At 43.5% G+C, this 21562-nt stretch overlaps 1 protein-coding gene across 1 annotated transcript; it reads left to right on the top strand.

Annotated features, from left to right (window-relative positions):
- The first annotated feature begins 1601 nt into the window (after window positions 1–1601).
- On the top strand, window positions 1602–19168 carry RPA2 (replication protein A2). Its single transcript, XM_044237559.1, has 9 exons — window positions 1602–1831; window positions 2076–2182; window positions 4870–4971; window positions 5102–5215; window positions 10771–10845; window positions 11407–11523; window positions 16556–16663; window positions 16842–16936; window positions 18760–19168. Exons 1-9 carry the CDS (start codon window positions 1822–1824, stop codon window positions 18842–18844), a joined length of 813 nt encoding a protein of 270 aa, XP_044093494.1. The 5' UTR covers window positions 1602–1821; the 3' UTR covers window positions 18845–19168.
- Window positions 19169–21562: the final 2394 nt, after the last annotated feature.

The following is a 21562-nucleotide window of genomic DNA, read 5'->3' as shown; positions in this document are numbered from 1 at the left end:
GATCCCAGGACCCTGAGATCATGACCTGAGCGGAAGGCAGTGGCTTAACCCACTGAGCCACCCAGGCGCCCCTCCCAGAATACTCTTAATGTCAAATATTTTATCCTATATATCATAAATATGCTCTTATTTGTTAGACTCTGTAAATTTCAGTCACCTTACACTTAATATAACAATGTACTCATGACATGCCTCAGGTTTCCGTCCTTGTTTATATCTTGTTTATTTCTCAGTGATGACTTGGAGGCTTACAGAATTTACACAGGTAAGAGGTGGCAGACATGCAGCATCTGCCCCACAGATACCTTTTCTCTGCCCAATATGGTGTTTTTAAAATTTTAAATTTACTTAAAAACACTTAAAACTCAGAAATTTTTACACAATAATCAAAATATCTGGGTTCTGCTAAAAATATGTTGGTGACAGCACTGGACCCATATTTGTTGTCAGTTGCTATTTACCATTATGTTTGTGTAGTTGTTTTTCTCACGGTGGAGGAAAAAAAAAAGTTAAAAAAATTTTCCCTTTATTATCCAGCCCACTACATTTGCAAATTTTCCTACCTGACCCCAGTTGTCAACTTGAGTTTGTGTCCCAGTTCTGGGATGTTCAAGAAGGTATAGTATCTACGCTAGTGGATAAAATCAGACTTCCTGGGCTTGAATGCAGACCTCCACCACTTAGCCTCTCTTTGCTTTGGCTGCCTCCCTTGTAAAACTGGGGCAGGGACAGTATTCACCGACCTCACAGGACTGAGTTACTAAACGTAAAGAACTTAAGACAATGCCTGCTGTTTTAGAAAAATAAAACGACCCAGGAGCCTAGGGACCATGTCTGTCTGTCTTCCCGTTGAATCCCAGTGGCCAGCACAGAACTTGGAACAAAAGAGGCAGCAAAACTTTTTTAATCAAAATAAGTGGGGTGTGAGGGGGCCTAACAATCTGGCGATATTTAAGAGGAAGGAGCTGACAGATGTGTTCTCCTTTCTACGGCAGGGACAAAACAATGTTACACGAAGAAGAGTTTAAACAATCAGGGATGCGGAACCCTATTAAATCACGCAGAGGAGGGGGCAGGGGTGGGATGCGATCCTCAGATCTTCTAAAAGGCCGTTCTGGGGAGGAGGATGTATTTTAATACCCCACAGCCTTACGGAGGGAAATCAGGACGAGGGAATGCCGATACAAAAACAGAACCTGGCTTTTTTTGGAAAGGAACTAGCAAACCCACGACCTGCCCTGAAGACAGCACGGTGAGACGCAGGTGCGAAACCCCGCACCGGACGGCGTATCCAAGTCACCGAAGCAAGAATTCTGCTGAATTGGTGTAGATTAAGGCGTCGTCTGATTGGCAAGAGTTTGGCGGGAACCGGGGTACACCAAACAAAGGAAGTGATGTAAGATGTCGCTCACTGACGGAGGTGGGATTATGCTGCCAGAGATTCGGAATTATCATTTTGATTGGTTGTTTTCTTGAGACACGGCCCTATCAGCCTCTCGCCGTTCCTTGCTTCCGCTTGCGCCGCTTGTTTTGCCCTTAGGAAAAATGGCCGCGGAGGCTTCCAGCCCCATCGGAAGCGGAGTGCGCGTTTTCTCAAGCAGGGCCCGAGAAGACGGGAAAAAGCGTAAAGTTCGTGAGCATTGATTGGCTGAAGTAAGAAGCGTTCTGGGCGCTGATTGGCTCCATGGTTCGCGGGAAGGAGTTTGTCGCACCAGCGGGAAGTGAATTTAACACTGCGGCCGCAGCAGGGTTCTGAGGAGCTGGACAAACCCGCCAGATAGGCGTCTTCTGGACTTCTTTCCTGAGAGAGTCGGGACCAGGATGTGGTTTAGTAAGGATGAGAGTCGCAAAGAGGATTTAGCAAGAGGGCAGGGGTCGGAGAGGCGTGCGGCGGTGCGAGTGGGGGAGGGACGGGGTGGCGAAGGGGCGGGGGGCCGGGGGCCGGGGTTAAGGTGGTGAGGAAGATTAGGGCGATGCTGGGAGTGGTTGGCTGTGGGGTGAAGTCTGAGGGGGCCGGTGGGGTGTTCTGAGGCTTGGAAAGCAGCACAGGCATTGATACTGTTGTTTAAAACCAGATGCATCTGAAAGCTACAGCAGCTCCTCCTTCGGCGGAGCGGGCGGCTACACGCAGTCCCCCGGGGGCTTCGGATCGCCGACACCTTCGCAGGCTGAAAGGAAATCAGTAGGTTGAAAGAGTATTCCGTTTTATTTCATTCTGTTCTGAAGTTCCTAACTCGTCCCTGAGAGAAAATTTATGCGGCGAAAAGTGTCAAACATGAACTGATTGGATAATTACCAGTTACTGCCTTACCGAATCTTAGAATTAAGTGCTGTTAAGTTTTTAAAAAGGACATTTCTCCTACTTTCACTTCCAACGTTGAATTGGCTTTATTCTGAAATTTACCAATATAGCTAATGAATCAGTCTTGTGGGAAAACTGGGCTTTTGCTACTTGCCTATTTTGCATTCTTCATGTATTCGAAATTCTTTTTTTTTTTTTTTAATTACATGTAATGAGGTGATAAAAAGCGGTGGGAAGAGCATGGTCTTGGAAGTCAGGTATATCTGTGTTCTACCATTACTCTGACACACAGGGTTTCATTGGACAAATTTCTTAACATCAGGAATCAAATGAGATTGATAATACATACCTTATAAAGTTGTTATGAGACTGAATATTCTAATATATAGTGTATATAAAGTGCCTGCCCTGTAGTCACTTTCAATAAATGGTCCCAGGTTTTGTTTTTTAAGTTTGTATTTATTTAAGTAATCTCTGCACCTGACATGGGTCTTGAACTCAGAATCACCACCCCCCATCAGGTCACATGCTCTTCTGACTGAGCCAGCAAGACACCCCTGGTCCCAAATATTTTTGTTAAAAAGAATGTGAGTGTTGGAATCAGGATAGATAGTGTCTGGAATCAGCTTTTAAGTGGCAGTATCTTTAGTGCGACGACTTGAACCTTGTGACCCTTAGTTTTTCTCATCAGATAATGGTACTAATACTACTTATATCACACGGTGGTGCTGAGAATTGATAAATAAGGTAATGTAATATATAGGAAAGTGATCTGTAAAAAGCTGTCTAAATGCTTGTTATTCACTTTCAGAGGTGAGTTTGTATTTAACTGCTACTGATTTCATCTTTTAAATACAGGTTGATTTGGCTACTTGTTAGGTGTCGTTCAGATGTGGTGTTAAGGTTCAATATTAGCAGGTTCTGTATTTTTTGTACAAGTTGATAAGCTTTTACCTAAAATTTTAATTCAGGGGTGTATGTCAGTGGGAAAGAATTGATTGATAATTCCCATACATTTGGACATTGCTTTATATTTTTCATACCAATTATTTCATATAATTCCATAATGTATTTATTGATTATTCCATTGTACAACAGAGGGTCTGGAAGGTGAAGGGACTGAGTCTGTTATGTTCCATCTTACATGAAGAATAGCTGTTTGGTTGTTGATTTCTGACAAAAATTCTAATCTTTAATCCACCGTGCCTTTTCTTCCTTGTGCTTATTTCTCTAAATGAGTTTATGAGAGTGCATATTTACCTGTAGCCTGTAATGCCCGTGCCTTATTGTTTTTTTAGTGTTGATGTTTTCACACTTCAGGGTAGAGCCTGAATGCTACCTTTGAAAGTGCCAATACGTTTTGGGATCCCATGTAGTGCGTCTCACTCTGTAGTGTATCAAGACCAGGTTTGTTATTTACATTTGTGCCTCCGTTAGGTAGGAGTGTGTTGAGGGCAAATCCTATTCTGTTTTTCTCATCTTTATGCCATGAGACCTGCCCTGGCCAGTTGTAGGTGACAGTAAGTTGTTAGGCTGCTTTTGAATGGGATTTCAGTGTCCTTGGGTAGACATCACCTACCCAACGCATAGTGTCCTTTCCCTTTAGGACGTCCAGCATGGTCAAGCCTTTATCCCATTTTCCCCAGGACTTCCATTCTATTGTCAGAGCATCTGTCCTTAAGAAAACTCTACCTCGAACTTTTGTTAATATTTTATCATGAGACGTAGGGCAACTCCAAAGTTCTGTCTCTGCTGGCCATTTCTCAAACCTTTTCCAAATACCATCTCCTGTCATTGGTGAACTAAACAGCCAGCTCCAGCTTGCCTTTGTCCTAAAACTGGAGTATAAGTTTTGTCCCGGAAGCAGGTCATCCTTCCTTATGTTGTCCACACTCTGGCGTGCTCATTTTAGTGAATCCATGTGCCACACAAACTTAACTCATTGATCAGGAGCTTTGGAGTCAGACACCTAGTTTGAATTCTGAAGTGTGGTATTTGTTAGCTATATGATCTTGGTTTCCATCTCTGTGAAGCAAGAGTGAGGATTCAATGTTAATGATGTATGTCAAGTGCTTGGCACATGAAAGGTGTTAGTGGGTGGTAGTTATTGTTTTCTTTACTTTTTTTTTTTTTAAAGATTTTATTTGTTTATTTGACAGACAGAGATCACAAGCAGACAGAGAGACAGAGAGGCAGGCAGAGAGAGAGAGAGAGGGAAGCAGGCTCCCTGCCGAGCAGAGAGCCTGATGCGGGACTCGATCCCAGGACCCTGAGATCATGACCTGAGCCGAAGGCAGCGGCTTAACCCACTGAGCCACCCAGGTGCCCCAGTTATTATTTTCTTAACTGGATTTTTTTTTTAAGATTTTATTTATTCATTTGACAGACAGAGATCACACGTAGGCAGAGAGAGAGGAAGGGAAGCAGGCTCCCCACCAAGCAGAGAGCCCGACTCGGGGCTCGATCCCAGGACACTGGGATCATGACCTGAGCCGAAGGCAGAGGCTTTAACCCACTGAGCCACCCAGGCGCCCCTCTTAACTGAATTTATGCATCTATCTTTTCAGAGAGCCCGAGCCCAGCACATTGTACCCTGTACCATATCTCAGCTGCTTTCTGCCACTCTGGTTGATGAAATGTTCAAAATTGGGAATGTTGAGATTTCACAGGTAAGTAAAACAGTTTGTGGAAGAGTCCCTTCATCATGTGAAGAATGAAATAAAAGTTACTCATTTAAAAAGTACATGAATGTTGTTTTAGTTTCCAGGAAAACCCAACTTTTCTTTCCTTCTGATCTAGGTCACTATTGTGGGTATAATCAGACATGCAGAGAAGGCCCCAACCAACATTGTGTACAAAATAGATGACATGACAGCTGCGCCCATGGATGTTCGCCAGTGGGTTGACACAGACGTAAGTAGTTATTTTTGAATTTAGGGTGGGGCTACTTTGGGACTCGAGATGTTGGACTTTTTTACTCTTTATAATTTCTTAGTATAAGAATGATTTATAAGCAAGACGTCAAAGGCAGAAATCCTAAAATGAAAGGTTAACACACTTGAATTCATAAGAATTTAAAATGTTCCAAACTTCACTATATATAAGCAAAGTTAAAAGGCAAGTGACAGGACACACTAGAATATAAACTCTGTGAAAACAGGGTTTGGTTTTGTTTTTGTTTGTTTAGAGAAGGAATGGGTGGTGGGACAGAGGCAGAAGGAGGACGAGAGTCTTAAGCAGGCTCCACGCAGGGCTCACTCTCACGACCCTGCGATCATGACCCGAGCCTAAATCAAGAGTGAGACACTTAACCGATTGAGCCACCCAGGCACCCTGCCATTTTTAATTTATTAAATTAGCATAGGAAAAAAAAATAAGAATGGCAGTGTCCACTTCTGATAAGAGTAGTAGCTATCAGGGGTGCCTGGGTAGCTTGGTAGGTTGAGTGTCTGCCTTCGGCTCAGGTCGTGATCCCAGGGTTCTGGGATCGAGCCCCACATTGGGCTCCCTGCTCAGCCGAGAGCCTGCTTCTCCCTTTCCCTCTGCCTGCCTCTCTGCCTACTTGAACTCTCTATCTCTCTGTCAAGTGAATAAATAGAATCTAAAAATGTATATATATATTCTTTTTTTTTTTTTAAAGATTTTATTTATTTATTTATTTGACAGAGATCACAAGTAGGCAGAGAGGCAGGCAGAGAGAGAGGAGGAAGCAGGCTCCCTGCTGAGCAGAGAGCCCGATGCGGGGCTCAATCCCAATCATGACCTGAGCCGAAGGCAGAGGCTTTAACCCACTGAGCCACCCAGGCGCCCCCTAAAAATGTATATATATGTTCTTTAAAAAAAAGAAAGTAGTAGCTACCGCAGTGCCTCTAGCACTTAGCAGGGACTTAACTAAATATTTGTTGAATGATTTGTCATGTTTGTCAAGGGAATTGGATGCCATCCTACCTTGATGGTTTGAGTATAAGTTGATTTGATATAAGTTACCTCAAAAATCAGCTAATGATCAAAATCATCCATCATAAGAATGTTGATCTAGCTCTCCCCTGCCAGAGGTTACGTTAAGGAAATAAGATAATAAGATGTGTGCAAAGGGACACCTAAGTGGCTCAGTTGGTTAAGCATCTGCCTTCAGCTCAGGTCATGATCTTAGGGTCCTGGGATCGAGTCCCACATCAGGCTGCTTGCTCAGCGGGAAGCCTGTGCTGCTGCCCCTGCTTGTGCTCTCTGGCAAATAAATACAATCTTTAAAAAATAATAATAATAAGGGCGCCTGGGTGGTTCAGTGGGTTAAGTCGCTGCCTTCGGCTCAGGTCATGATCTCAGGGTCCTGGGATCGAGTCCCGCATCGGGCTCTCTGCTCAGCGGGGAGCCTGCTTCCTCCTCTCTCTCTCTGCCTGACTCTCTGCCTACTTGTAATCTCTCTCTGTCAAATAAATAAATAAATAAAGTCTTTAAAAAAAAAAAATAATAATAAAAGATGTGTGCAAAGATTCAGTTGTAAGAGTGTTGATCATAGCATTGTTTATAATAATGAAAAATTAAAAACAGTTTCAGGGGTACCTGGGTGGCTCGGTTGGTTAAGTGTTAGACTCTTGATTTAGTCTTAGGTCTTGATCTCAGGGTTGTGAGTTTGAGCAATGAGTTGTGCTCTGCACTCAGCAGGGAGTCTGCCTCCCTCACCCTCTCCATTTGCCCTTCTCCCGGTTGAGTGCACTTTCTCTTTCTCTCGCAAATGAATCCTTAAAAAAAAAAAAAAGTGTGCCTGGGTGGCTCAGTGGGTTAAAGCCTCTGCCTTGGGCTCAGGTCATGACCCCAGGGTCCTGGGATCAAGGCCTGCATCTGACTCTCTGCTCAGCAGGGAGCCTGCTTCCTCCTCTATCTCTGCCTGCCTCTCTGCCTACTTGTGATGTCCGTCTGTCAAATAAATAACTAAAATCTTAAAAAGAAACCTAAGAAAACAATTTCAGGGGCGCCCAGGTGGCTCAGTTGGTTAATTGTCTGCTTTTGGCTTAGGTCATGGTCCTGCAGTGCCGAGATCAAGCCCCATATCAGACTCCCTTCTCAGTGGGGAGTGTGCTTCTCCTTGTGCCCCTCACCCGGTTTGTGTTCTTTCTCTCTCTCTCAAACTCTCAAATCTTTTAAAAACAATAATTATTTTTATTTATTTATTTATTAAAGATTTTCTTTATTTGTTTGACAGAGATCACAAGTAGGCAGAGAAGCAGGGAGAGAGGAGGAAGCAGGGGTGCCGCTGAGCAGGGAGCCCGATGCAGGGCTCAATCCCAGGACCCTGAGATCATGACCTGAGCTGAAGGCAGAGGCTTTAACCCACTGAGCCACCCAGGCGCCCCAACAATAATCGTTTTTAAAAAACAGTTTCAAAATGCAAGCAATAGGGCCCTACTAAACTGTAGTATATTTATGATATATAATAGATGATACAGAAATGTGTAACTGTCATGAAGTGTTTACCATAAACTTGAGAGGAAAAGAGCATATTACAAGATGGTATACGTGGTATGACCCCATTTTTGTAAAGCCACATGTATGTGAGCATCTGTGTAAACATGGAGATAAACTAAAAGGAAATCTATACTTTTTATCCTTTTTATTTTTAATTGGGTAAAAGATCTCTTGGTTTTTTATATGTATTTTTTAATATTTGACAGAGATCACAAGTAGGCAGAGAGGCAGGCAGAGAGAGAGAGAGAGGGAAGCAGGCTCCCCACTGAGCAGAGAGCCGGTTGTGGGGTTCGATCCCAGGACTCTGAGATAATGACCTGAGCCAAAGGCAGGCTTAACCCACTGTGCCACTCAGGCACCCTGGTTTTTTGTATTTTAAAAGTTCATTCATTATAGAAAATTTAGATCATAAATACTTTGTATACTATTTTTTCTTAAAAAAGCACAAGTTGTCTATAGAGAAATAACTAGGTAGTTCTGCATTCTTTAATTTTTGCTTCTTGGAAAAATACAGAATAATTCATTCAATAATTATTATTGGAGTACCAATTTTGAACCAGACTGTGCTTGATCCCTTGTACACAAAGAATGAGAAAGACCCAATCCTTGACATCCAAGTGGGGAGGTAGATACTATAATGCCTAATACTACATGAGCAAACAACATGTACCATGCCTACTTATAAAACATTTAAAAGTCACCTGAAATCCCACATTCCAGAGGGGACAATTAATTGCTCTAACAGGTTTTGGTAAATATCTTTTCATACATTTCTGTCTGTATATCTGTACGTAGAAATGAATGCAGTCTTACATAAAGGATAAGATGATATATAATTTTATATATATATGAACATATATTTTTTTCTTTAAGATTTTATTTTTAAGTAATCTCTACATCCAACATGGGTCTTGAACTTACAACCCCGAGATCAAGAGCAGCATGCTCCCGACTGAGCCAGCCAGGCACCCTTATACTTAAACTTTTTTTTTTTTTAAGATTTTATTTATTGGGGCACCTGGGTGGCTCAGTGGGTTAAAGCCGCTGCCTTCAGCTCAGGTCATGATCCCAGGGTCCTGGGATCGAGCCCCGCATCGGGCTTCTCTGCTCTGCAGGGAGCCTGCTTCCCTTCCTTTCTCTCTGCCTGCCTTTCTGCCTACTTGTGATATGTCTGTCAAATAAAATAAATAAAATCTTTAAAAAAAAAAAAAAAAGATTTTATTTATTTATTTGAGAGAAAGAGAGCGTGGCAGGGGAGGGGCAAAGGGAGAGGCAGACTGCCCCGCTAAGCAGGGAGCCCAACACAGGGCTCAATCCCAGGACCACAAGATCATGACCTGAGCTGAAGGCAGATGCTTAACAACTGAGCCACCCAGGCACCCCTATACTTAAGCATTTTATGATCAGAAAAGAACTTTAAGACTTAGTTAATACATATTTGTTATAAATCATATGTATATATTTTAGAAAACTCAAAAAGACATGTTAAAATTAACGATAATTATCCTAGTTAACCATTGGTAGCGTTCTGGTGTGTCTTTTCCTCCACAAGGGAAATCAGCTTTTTTTCCCACGTGCCACCACAACTGGTCTTCTCTGACAATAAATAGAAATCTACATTATGAATTGCAATGGTGTGAAGTATTCCATTGTATGAATGCATGACTTGTTGGTTATTTAGGTTGTTTTCAGTTTTTTAGTATTTTAGACTATGCCATATGAATATACATAAGGCTAAATTTTAATTTATTTAAGTAATCTCTACACCCACTGTGGGGCTCAAACTCAAGACCCTCAGATCATGAGCTGCATTTAAAGGTAAATCTTGGGGCACCTGGGTGGCTCAGTCAGTTAAGCATCTGCCCGGAGGTAGGTCATGATCTCAGGGTCCTAGGATTGAGCCCTGCATTGGGATCCCTGTGCAGCGGGGAGCCTGCTTTGCCCTCTGCCCCTCCCCTTGCTTCGGTGTGTGCACTCCCTCTCTCTAACAAATAAAATCTTTAAAAATAAATAAATAAATACATCTAAATCTTAATGCAGGTTCTTAATTATTTCCTTAAAATCCTAAATGTTGGGGTACCTGGGTGGCTCAGTGGGTTAAAGCCTCTCTCTGCCTTTGGCTCAGGTCATGATCCCAGGATTCTGGGATTGAGCCCCACATCGGGCTCTCTGCTCAGCAGGGGGCCTGCTTACTCCTCTCTCTCTGCCTGCCTCTCTGCCTCCTTGTGATCTCTGTCAAATAAATAAATAAAATCTTTTAATAAATAAATAAAATAAAATCCTAAAGGTAGAATTGCTGTGCTGATAAGTAGATCCACTGGAAAATTTTGTGCCCAACAGCAGTGAATAAGAGTGCATACTTGTTTGCTTTGGGGGGGGGGTGTTATTAATTTGTCAGAGGAAGAGAACGCACAAGCAAGGGGGAGCAGCAGGCAGAGGGACAGGGAGAACCAGACTCCCGCCAAGCAGGGAGCCAGATATGGGACTCGATCCCAGAACCCTGGCCACCCATGTGCCCACTTGTTTGCTTTTTTGATGATGTATGTGACATAGAGCTTTGGAACTGGCAATTATTATTAGAGGTCTTTTTATTCTAATGCCTGATTTTCTAAAAAGGTAAATTCTAAAAGGCAGGCAAACTAGTTAGTGCCACATGAGGATCTGTTAGCACTCTTACTTTTTAATGCTCTTTTTTTTTAAAGATTTTATTTATTTATTTATTTGTCAGAGAGAGCAAGAGTGAGCACAGGCAGACAGAGTGGAAGGCAGTCAGAGGGAGAAGCAGGCTCCCTGCCGAGCAAGGAGCCTGATATGGGACTCGATCCCAGGACGCTGGGATCATGACCCAAGCCGAAGGCAGCTGCTTAACCAACTGAGCCACCCAGGCGTCCCTAATGCTCTCTTTCTGTACATAATTTAGCAGGTTATTTTGTGTTTTTTAGCAGTTTTAAAGTTTTACCAACATCCCTAAGACCCTCATGTGATATGTTTTTTTCTTTCAGGATGCCAGCAGTGAAAACACAGTGGTTCCTCCAGAGACATATGTGAAAGTGGCTGGCCATCTGAGATCTTTTCAGGTGAAGCAAGAAAAAATGATCGTTAAGTTATATTTGCATGAAGCAGTTTCTGGACTCATGCCTGAGTTTAGGATACTTAAGATTGAACCAAGTCTTTCTGTTAAATGGGAATTAGATTGAAATTACTTCATTATTCTCTTCAAAGAGAAATAACAGGTTTTTTAGCTTAATATAAAACTCACAGAGGGGTACCTGGCTGACTCAGAAGAGCACAACTCTTGATTTCCATGGTAGAGAAAGAACAGGATCCCCGCCTATAATTGCCATCCACGGCATCCACTAAGGGGTAAAAAAGGAAGACACCGGATATAGAGTCAGGAGACTACTCTGCTTGGTGTGTAAACCTTGGGCAAGTTTTTGAACAACTCTGAGCTGGTTTTGTTTTTTCTTCCCATGAATGACTATATTAGGATTGACCTTGAGTTAAAAATCTTAAGTATATAACACATTTTTTCCATATTGGCAGAATATCATAACCAAGACAAGTGCCATAGTGTTTTGCCCTAAGGTTGCTTTGAATGTGCTTGTCCTTTATTCACATTTTTCCCTTTATTTTATTAGAACAAAAAAAGCCTTGTAGCCTTTAAGATCATGCCTCTGGAGGATATGAATGAGTTCACCACCCATATTCTGGAAGTTGTCAATGCACACATGATCCTAAGCAAATATAACAGTCAGGTGAGCAACTTTACTCTTGGAATTTTTTCTCTTCTCTGGAAAAACATAGACAGCTTCTGTGCTCTGGCTTCGATTTTCTTGATGTTTTGAAGGTTGAGCCAAAAGAAAAGCCTCACTCAGTCCTCAGAGCATTTTCTTCATGAGCTTTGCCATGTTATTTTATTCCAAAGGAAGCACTCCTTTTTCTCTCAGAATTCCAAGTTCCTCTAACCCCACCGACTTGGAAGGCCGAAGCCTAAAACAGCCTTCACGTGTAGACACGTAACTAACTATAGGCTGAATGCTTGGCTCCAGGATTGTATTCAGAGAAAGATCCCAACATGGGCAGCATTTTACTGCTTTTCTTCTAACCTGTTGGCTAAATAGGAAAAACTATACACCATTATTTTGTCCCTGAAGTTATCTTCCCTGCTTCATATTGAAAATTTTCAACATTATTTTCTACTGTGTAAATTCCTTTTGACCAGTCCATCTAGGGCCACACAGAGGGTTTATTCTTCTATTAGAATGTCCTTAGATTGGGGTGCCTGGCTGGCTCAGTTGATATGGTAGAGCATGTCACTCTTGATCTCCAGACTGTGAGTTCAAGCCCCATGTTGGATGTGGAGCCCGCTTTAAAAAAAAAAAAAAAAGGCAAAAAAAAGTCCTTAGATGATTTCTGGTGCCCAGGTGAAGGATTATTGGTTACAGAGTAGGAAAGTATAGAAAACCCCCGAGCCACTAAGGATGCTATTACATCCTGTTCTGTGCCAATTTGGTAAGCACTGGGGATACAAAGAAATCCATTCATTTATTCGTTTCATTGAGAAATATTTATTGAGCCTGATGTGTACCAATCATTATTCTAGGCCCTTAGAAGGTTTCAATGAGGGAGTGACATGGTCTGATATGTCTTTTAAAAAATTCACTTGGGCTTCACTTAGTTGCTCAAGCCCCAAAGTCATTTTTTAATCCTTCCTCTTTATATCCAACCACTCCTTGGAGCATAGATGATGAGGCACCAGGAATAGCCTAGATTAATTAATAGAATTAATCTAGGAATGGTAGCAGCAGCTGGGGTAAGGAGTGGTTGGCTGATGTAATTTGAAGGTAGAGCTGACAGGACTCGTCCGGTGGGTTACATATAGGATATAAAGAGGAAGGATTCAAAAATGAATTTGGGGCTTGAGCAACTAAGTGAAGCTAACACATTTGGAGGGTAAAATCCAGAGTTCTGTTGGGACTTGCCAAGTGGTGAGGTGCCAGGTAGATACCCACGTGGAGAACAGAATGGATGGTTGAATATGTAGAGGGGGATCCAAGGGAGAGGTCGAGGCTAAAGGTGGAAATTCGGGAGTCATCGTGTAGGTGATATTTAAAGCCTCAGATGAGATGAGATAACTGGGGAGTTAAGAGGTCAGAGACCTGAGCTCTGGGACACACTAACCTTTAGAAGTCTGAGTAGAACAGAAGCCAGTGGAAGTAGAAAAAAAATTACCAGTTAGGCAGGAGGAAACCAGGAAATGTCATTCTGTAGAATATTCTGAAAAGACTATTTTAGGAAGGAGGGGGTGGTGATCAACTGTAGAATGCGGCCTTGAAGTCAAGGCAGGTGATGAGAGACATCTGCCACTGGATTTGGAAACCTGGATCTTCACAAGGGAGGCTTCGGTAGAGGATGTGGGAAGTGGGTTAAAAAGAACAGAATTTGGGGCGCCTGGGTGGTTCAGTTGTTAAGCGTCCGCCTTTGGCTCAGGTCATGATCCTGGGGTCCTGGGATAGAGCCCCACGTTGGGCTCTCTGCTTAGTGGGAATCCTGCTTCTCCCTCTCCTGCTCCTCCTGCTTGCATTCCCTCTCTCACTGTGACACTCTCTCTCTGTCAAATAAGTAAATAAATAATCTTTAAAAAAGAAAAGAAGAACAGAACTAGGTAGAAAGTTTGAGTGTTTATTTTATTGCCATAGTTAATGACATATATGTGTATGGATCACATATTTCATAAAAGTGATTTATAAAGTCAGAATGGATGATGAGGGAATGGAAACCGGGCACAAAGACAGTTACATTGAGGAGTAAATAAAACACTCTTTCCTGCAAAGAGTTCGTATTTGAGCAGTGGAGATTCAGATCGCCTCGGCAGTGAAGGCAGGATAAGTGGCAAGCACAGGGTACCGTGGAACCACAGCAAAGTGTTTCCCATCCTGACCTGGACATCAAGGAAGACCCCTTGGAGGAGGTGATGCCTAAACCCAAGTCCTGAAAGATTCGTGAGGTGTGGGGTTACCTGAAGCAGGACCCGAGGCCCTTTCAGCAGAGTATTTGGGTAAGAACTAGCCTTCAGTTCAGTATTACTGGATCATAAGATGTAAGACTTCTGTTTTACCAGCAGGCAGCGTGAAGGTATCTAGCTTGAAAACAAGAGACCATGACTGGTTTTTATTTATTACCTCAAAGCAGTAGGCATTTAATGAGCATTTATTGAATGAATGCATCTCCTCACTCGATGGGATTTCTCCTAACAAGTTTCCGTAGTGCTTTTTTATCTGTTTTGGGTAGTGAACACATTTGACGTTCTATCATCCTTATTTATTCAGTTCAGTGGATAAAACATGGAGCACAGGTTGCACCAGGCACTGTGAAAATGGAGGGGCTTGTGGCAGAAAGTGCCAGGCGAACAGTGTGCTGGCTGCTGTGAGAGGGAATGGGCCAAATGTTTGAGAGCTGAGGAGGAAGAACTTGGCTGACTTGGCTTGGGCCATGTTGGACAGCTTTCAAAGGCAGTAGCGATTAAGTTAGGCTTTGCCAGATGGGAAGTCAGTGTTTACCAGGCAGATGAGGGGAGGAGCATTCCAGACAGGGAACAACATGTTCAGGGCAGAGGCATGTTTGTAGCCGGCAAGAAGTCCAGGTGCAGGGGCACCTGGGTGGCTCAGTGGTTTAAAGCCTCTGCCTTTGGCTCAGGTCATGATCCCAGGGTCCTGGGATCGAGCCCCACATGGGGCTCTCTGCTGAGCAGGGAGCCTGCTTCCTCCTCCCTCTCCCTCTGCCTGCCTCTCTGCCTGCTTATGATCTCTATCTGTCAAATAAAATAAATAGGGGCGCCTGGGTGGCTCAGTGGGTTAAAGCCTGTGCCTTCCCCTCAGGTCATGATCCCAGGGTCCTGGGATCGAGCCCCACATCGAGCTCTCTGCTCAGGAGGGAGCCTGCTTCCCCCCTCTCTCTGCCTGCCTCTCTGCCTACTTGTGATCTCCGTCTGTCAAATGAATAAATAAAATCTTTAAAAAAATAAAATAAAATAAAATAAATAAAATCTTTAAAAAAAAAAAAAAGAAGAAGAAGTAGTCCAGGTGCAGCTGGGGAGTAAAGTGTGTCGGGAAGGAGCAGTCAAGAATAAACTGGAGATCTTGACATCTGTGGTGGGTCTTGACTGTGTAGGTGTATATTATTTTCACAGGCAGGGGGAGCCACCTGAAAGCTTTCCGACACAGGAGGGACAGGATCTGCAGCTGTTACTGTTACCTGAAGTTGTTACCTGACACAAAGACAGAAGTTGACTGGAGTAGGAGAGACTAGTGGCTGAGATGCCATCGGGAGGCCAGGGTGACGAGGATGGACTTGCGCTACACTGAGCTTGTGTGATATGCTGTGGTGACAGACTGGGAAGTGAGTGAATGGACTCCGGACTGAAGTCTACAGGACTGGGTTAGCTTTACTCACAGAGATGGGATAGAGCAGGGCAAGCAGGTTTAGGGAGGGTCATAATCTTAACTTCAGAGTGTGTGAGAGCACGAGGTGGGTGTATCCAGTCCATAGCTGGGAACAAGAATTTGTGGCCCAGGAGGAGGTCTGGGGTGGAATCCTGGGGGATCTGTCAGCCTTTTGGGGGATAGGGAGAGAGAAAGGCTGGTGAGGGATGCTGAGAAGGTAGAGTTTGAGAAGTAAGTGGAGAACCAGAAGAACTTTCCATCAAGAAACCTAGGGACAGGTGGGTAGATTTCAAGAGGAGTGTGGTCAGCGTGTCTTTCTGAGAGGTAGTGTTAGGACCGAAAGGGACTGTTGGGTATATTGGTTGAAAAGTCACTGGTGGGGCGCCTGAGTGGCTCAGTGGGTTAAGCCGCTGCCTTCGGCTCAGGTCGTGATCTCAGGGTCCTGGGATCGAGTCCCGCATCGGGCTCTCTGCTCAGCAGGGAGCCTGCTTCCTCCTCTCTCTCTCTCTCTGCCTGCCTCTCTGCCTACTTGTGATCTCTGTCAAATAAATAAATAAAATCTTCAGTAAAAAAGAAAAGAAAAGTCACTGGTGACTTCGGTGAGAACAGTTTCCGAGGTATATTCAGTAAGAGTACAAATATAGTGGGCTGGGGAGTGACTGAGAAGAAAGAAAATGGAAACAGGGATTATAATCTGTTGTTATTAAAAAGAACAGAGAGTGATGGGAACTGGGTTTTTTTTTTTTTCCTCTCACAATGCTTCATGCCTAGGTGACAGTAATTGCTTGAATTGGGGGGGGCAGGGTGAGTGAAATGGGTGAACCATTACCATGGTGAGCATCTGGTAATTTTATAGAATTGTCAAATCACTATGTTGTATACCTGAAACTAACATGTATAATGCTGTGTGTCAATTATACTTCAATAATAAAATTATTTTACTAATAATAAAATCAGGAGCATGGTAGGAATTCCCCAAAATAAATGAGTGAGCCAAGTGTATGTTTGAATAATAAAGCACCAAGGATATATACCATTATAGTAGATCTCCAGGTAATTTTCTTCTTGGTGCTATTTTTCCTCTGGTTCCCCTCAACAGCACAAAAACAAGAAGGAGCTAGGAGGTACCTTTCTGGATGATATTACGTGCTTCAGAGAATCACTTTATCTTCCTTGGAAAGACTCTCTAATGATGATAGTTGTTTCTTCCATTGTAAGCAATTGTTATTGGGAAAACCGCTTAAATTATTTTTGTGAGCTGCTTACTAACATGCTATAACACAATACGAGGACTGTATTTAAATTGGTAAATTTTCTAATGCTGTGAACTTCTTTCTTAATGCAGCCCCCAGCAGGAAGAGCACCTATGAGCAATCCAGGAATGGGTGAAACAGGGATCTTTGGTGGGAATAGCTCCATGCCAGCAAATGGCCTCACTGTGGCCCAAAACCAGGTAAACACTGAGTGTCTCCAGAAATCCAAGACACAGACTGTCTTAAATTTGTTACTTCCTTGATGAGTCTAAGGCTGTCTGAGGACCTGACTCATTTCGTTCTTATCAAAGGTCTCGGGTTTACATAAGGGAGTTGATTTAGAGTAGTTGCTAAAATCTTTCTCCTTTGAATCTTCAGGTGCTGAATTTGATTAAGGCTTGTCCAAGACCTGAAGGACTGAACTTTCAGGATCTCAAGAACCAGCTCCAACACATGACTGTAGCCTCAATAAAGTGAGTATTTGGTTCCCATCAGCTGGGGCTCCAGAATTATACCCATTTTACCTCACCAGGGTTTCCTCGTAATGAGAAGTTATTACACATAAAAATAAAACTGTCAGCTGCCATCTTTTTGACAGAAGGGGAGTTGTTCCGTCATGGAAAGATAGAAAAAGGACTCACAAAGGTGACGCTACCCATCACATCACTGATTCACTTGTAATTTAACAAATAGTGATTCCCATTATGTGCAGGGGATATAATTTTGAGCAAAACTGACCAGATAAAATTTGACCTCTTGTGGAATTCCATTTGGAGGAGTAAGAGCCTTAGCTCCTGGTCCTCAGACATATGGGCCCATTGGTGTTACTATTTCCACTGTGGAGATGTGCATTTGGCCCTCTGGACCTGAAACTATCAGTCCTTCCAGCATCCTTCTGGTTCCATGTTAGACAAGCTGCTTCCGGATTCCGATGAACCAATCAAACAAGCTGAGTACTTTGGTGCCTTTGATAGTTACTTGTTACTGTAAATCTGTTGATATTCTAGTTTTACATAGAAAAGAAAGGCTTAGGTATAATTTCATTTCCTGTTTTATAAAATGAAGAAGTTAATTCCTATCTCAGAGTTCCAGTGATGAATAGGTACAGAAACACTGTCACAAAGGGGCGCCTGGGTGGCTCAGTGGGTTAAAGCCTTTCCCTTCAGCTCAGGTCATGATCCCAAGGTCCTGGGATTGAGCCCTGAGTTGGGCTCTCTGCTCAGCGGGGAGCCTGCTTCCTCCTCTCTCTCTGCCTGTCTCTCTGCCTACTTGTGACCTCTCTCCATCTGTGTCAAATAAATAAATAAAATCTTAAAAAAACAACAAAAAAAACCACTGTCACACGGTAGTTGCTCTATTACTGTTAGTAAACATTTTAGTAGTAGTAAGAAAACAGTTACTGTTAGCAAACAAATATGTTACACTCGGGGCACCTGGGTGGCTCAGTGGGTTAAGCCTCTGCCTTCAGCTCAGGTCATGATCCCAGGGTCCTGGGATGGAGCCCCGCATCGGGCTTCCTGCTCGGCAGGGAGCCTGCTTTCTCCTCTCCCTCTCTGCCTGCCTCTGTGCCTACTTGTGATCTCTGTCTGTCAAATAAATAAATAAAATCTTTAAAAAAAAAAAAAATGTTACACTGATCTTGAGGGTCTCGAAGGGTTTGAAGGCGTCCTCCCATTTCTGGAAAAGACCTTTCTTAATGTCCTGCAGCTTTGCTTCCCAGAGGGTTGGTGGGTGGGTAGGGAGAAGGAACTTTGAAAAATAGCTGTTTATGCTAGGAGTTTCATGTGCATTTTTTTTTTTTAAGATTTTATTTATTTGTTTGACAGAGATCAGAAGTAGGCAGAGAGAGAGAGCGAGGAGGAGGAAGCAGGCTCCTAGCCAAGCAGAGAGCCCGATGTGGGACTCGATCCCAGGACCCTGAGATCATGACCTGAGCCGAACGAAGGCAGAGGCTTACCCACTGAGCCACCCAGGCTCCCAGGACTGCATTTTTAGATTATCATTTTCATTTGCTTAGCCTGGCATTTGAGTTTGGCTCTATTTTCTTGCCTTTACAACAGTCTGGGAGAAGGGTCCAAGGCAGCTTTAATAATCAATGTCTCCGTGCATGATCTCACTTTTGCAGTTTTACTGCCTCTTCCTGGAAGAGCCCTCTGAGCAAAATGGCTGTGACTTCTTAGCTAAGGTAGAAAGTGGGAAGTGAGCAAAATCTGTGGCTGCCCATACCCAGAAGTCCGTTTCCTTTCTTCTTTGTCAATTTGAAAATGAGCCTTTTTCCCCCTTTGTTTCTTTCTAGGCAAGCTGTGGATTTTCTCAGCAACGAGGGACACATCTATTCCACTGTGGACGATGATCATTTTAAATCCACAGATGCAGACTAACGGATCTAATTGAGTTCCCGAGGCATTTTCCAGCTGGACCTGTTCTCATAGTATGTTTTCTCCCACTGTGCATCTGTTTGGCCAGTTGGCTTCTAGGGAGTAGGTTTCATCTAGAAAGGGTCTCACTTAGCATCCTTTTGAAACTTGCTACTCTTCTGGCTTTTTGTTTGTGGTTATTTTTGTTTCTTGAAGCTCAATTTTGGACAGTTGATAAGAATGTAAACCTGGGTGGACTTTCTTAAAGAAGTTACAGATCGGGGCGCCTGGGTGGCTCAGTCTGTTAAGCGTCTGCCTTCAGCTCAGGTCATGATCCCAGGGTCCTGGGATCAAGCCCCAAGTCAGGCAGGGGTCTGCTTCTCCCTCTGCCCTTACCTCTGCTTATGCTCTCTCTCCCTTTGAGATAAATAGATAAAATCTTTTAAAAACGAAAGAAGTTATAGATCAGCTGTTTATAACATCAGCACAGATGGAAATGGCAGAAACATGCTACCAAGGGAGTTGGGTGGTACTTCTTACAGGATACGCAGGCGTTTCTGCTCCTGTAATGTTCTCTGTGGAGAGAAGATGAGCAGGACTGGGACCTTCAGCAGGGAGCCAGCCAAGAAACCCACTAACCTCTGCCTGGTTTTGTTCCCACCCTTTGGTTGGTTATATGGTGTTATTTTCAGAATTGCACTTTCCTTTACCTGTCGTGACTGCTTCCAAAAGTGTGTTTTTATGAACACGAAGTTCTGTGGTGGCCTCATGAGGGTAGAGGGGAGAAGGACGTTTGCTCGATTTTGTACCAAATAAGTACATCAGTATGTTTAATAATAAAAGCTGTGTTGTAGAATTTGTGAAGATGTTATTTTTCTTCCTAGGGTGGTATAATTACTACTTTATCTAACGTGTGTAGCATAGCTTGATTTGGGTTTGAAATCCTGGCTTTCCCCTTTTAGTTAGGATCTCACGCAGGCTGCGTCAGTTCTGAGGGCCTCCCATTTCCTTATTTATGAAGACGACTGTATCATTTCCTCATAGGTGTGTTGGGAAAATTGAGTAAAATAATGTTTGCAAAGCATCTAGCATTGCCATTGGTAGAGGTTATAAAGTGGACCTTAACCTTGACTCTAGAAATATGTGGCCCTGTAACTGAATTGGTAATATACCATTTGACCTCAAAATGAGACTAAGGGCGCCTGTGTGGCTCAGGTGGTTAAGCACCTGGCTTCTATTCAGGTTATGATCCCAGGGTCCTGGGACCGAGCCCCAAGTTGGTCTTGGGGAGCCAGCCTCTCCCTCTCCTTTGTCCCTCCGCCCCTCCCTGTGCTCATGTGTGCGTTCTCTCTCTCAAATAAATAAAATCTTTATTTAAAAAATCAAAGATGACACTGTTTAAAGGCCTACAGGCTTTGGCCAGCTTAATCAGTTCTGTTTCTTATGGGAGAGCAAACTACCTCGAAGATGTTTTTGACAACTCCAGAACGTAAGCTACGTTTTGAATAAAAGAACTGGTTATGAGTTAAGTTGATGAGGTGTAACATGCAAATAAAAATTCTATAACCACTTTAACTGTGCTTCAGAATGAAACCTACCAGCAGCCATGTGGAAAATGCCCCACCCGCTGGTTTCTAAAAGTGAACAAGTCTGGGTTTTGTTTCTGTACATACAGAATAGTTCCGATCTAGGGAGCTAGACGGTTGCTTAAAAGTCAGTCAGCCAGGATGTTTATCTGCAAGTCTGTCCACTCTTGATTATTTTCTGAAAGAAAGGGCACCGACTAAAAACAGGTTAAAAAATCATATATTTGAGGGGCGCCTCGGCACAGTTGGTTAAGTGTCTAATGTGGTTTTGGCTCAGGTCATGATCTCAGGGTTGTGGGATTGAGCCCCGCATTGGGCTCTGCTCTGCAGAGTTGGCTTGGGCTTCTGTCCTCCCTCCCCCTCCCCGCCTCGCGTGCTTGCTTGTGCTCTCTCTCAAAATAAATAAATCTCTTTACAAAAACCACACATTAGGGGCGCCCTAGGTGGCTCAGTTGTTAGGTATCTGCCTTTGGCTCGGGTTATAATCCCAGGGTGCTGGGATCGAGCCCCACATTGGGCTCCCTGCTCAGTGGGAAGCCTTCTTCACCCTGTCCCACTCTTCCTGCTTGTGTTCTCGCTCTCTCACTGTGTATCTGTCAAATAAAATTTTTTAAAAACAGCATGATTTGAATTTGGAATGCATGTTAGGATACGTTCACGCATAGTTGACATCTCTGGTTATCCGACTAGCACTTGCAGACAGGGAAGGCAGTAGCAGTGATTATGGGTAGAAACCTTTTTTCCTTTTGATCTTGAAGCCAATGATTCAGCAATTACAAACTACTTAATAATTCAACAAATATGTGTTGAATACCTATTGTGGCGGCCCACTGGTCATGCACTAGGAATACAGAGCAAAACAGGAGGTAACATCACTGGCGGTGCTGGTCCCACGTTGCCCGTAGCACAGAGTAGTGCTCAGCCGTGCGGAATGCCCCGCCGTCCTGGCCTTTATGGCCCCACAGCCATGTGGCTTCTGAGCACAGGCAGGCCTCCTCGTTAGAACGAAACACCAGCCTTCTGGGTGACCGTGCCCACCGGGATGTCAAGTACACAGTATTTTCTTTGCACCTTTATTAAGCCCACAGGAACAGCCCGTGTTCTCAGAAGCCCCCCAGGAGCACAGCCAAGTGATGAATCCAGCTTATTCTGGGGA

This window comes from Neovison vison, chromosome 2 (assembly GCF_020171115.1).
Source record: "Neovison vison isolate M4711 chromosome 2, ASM_NN_V1, whole genome shotgun sequence".
NCBI classification, from domain to species: domain Eukaryota; kingdom Metazoa; phylum Chordata; class Mammalia; order Carnivora; family Mustelidae; genus Neogale; species Neogale vison.
This window is presented reverse-complemented; position numbering and strand designations above follow the sequence as displayed.

What these genes read in the sequence shown, in the direction of transcription:
- RPA2 (XM_044237559.1), top strand. An exon ending in GGAATGTTGAGATTTCACAG is followed by an intron (nt 4,972 to 5,101) that starts GTAAGTAAAACA and finishes CTTCTGATCTAG; the next exon opens with GTCACTATTGTGGGTATAAT. An exon ending in GCCAGTGGGTTGACACAGAC is followed by an intron (nt 5,216 to 10,770) that starts GTAAGTAGTTAT and finishes TTTTTCTTTCAG; the next exon opens with GATGCCAGCAGTGAAAACAC.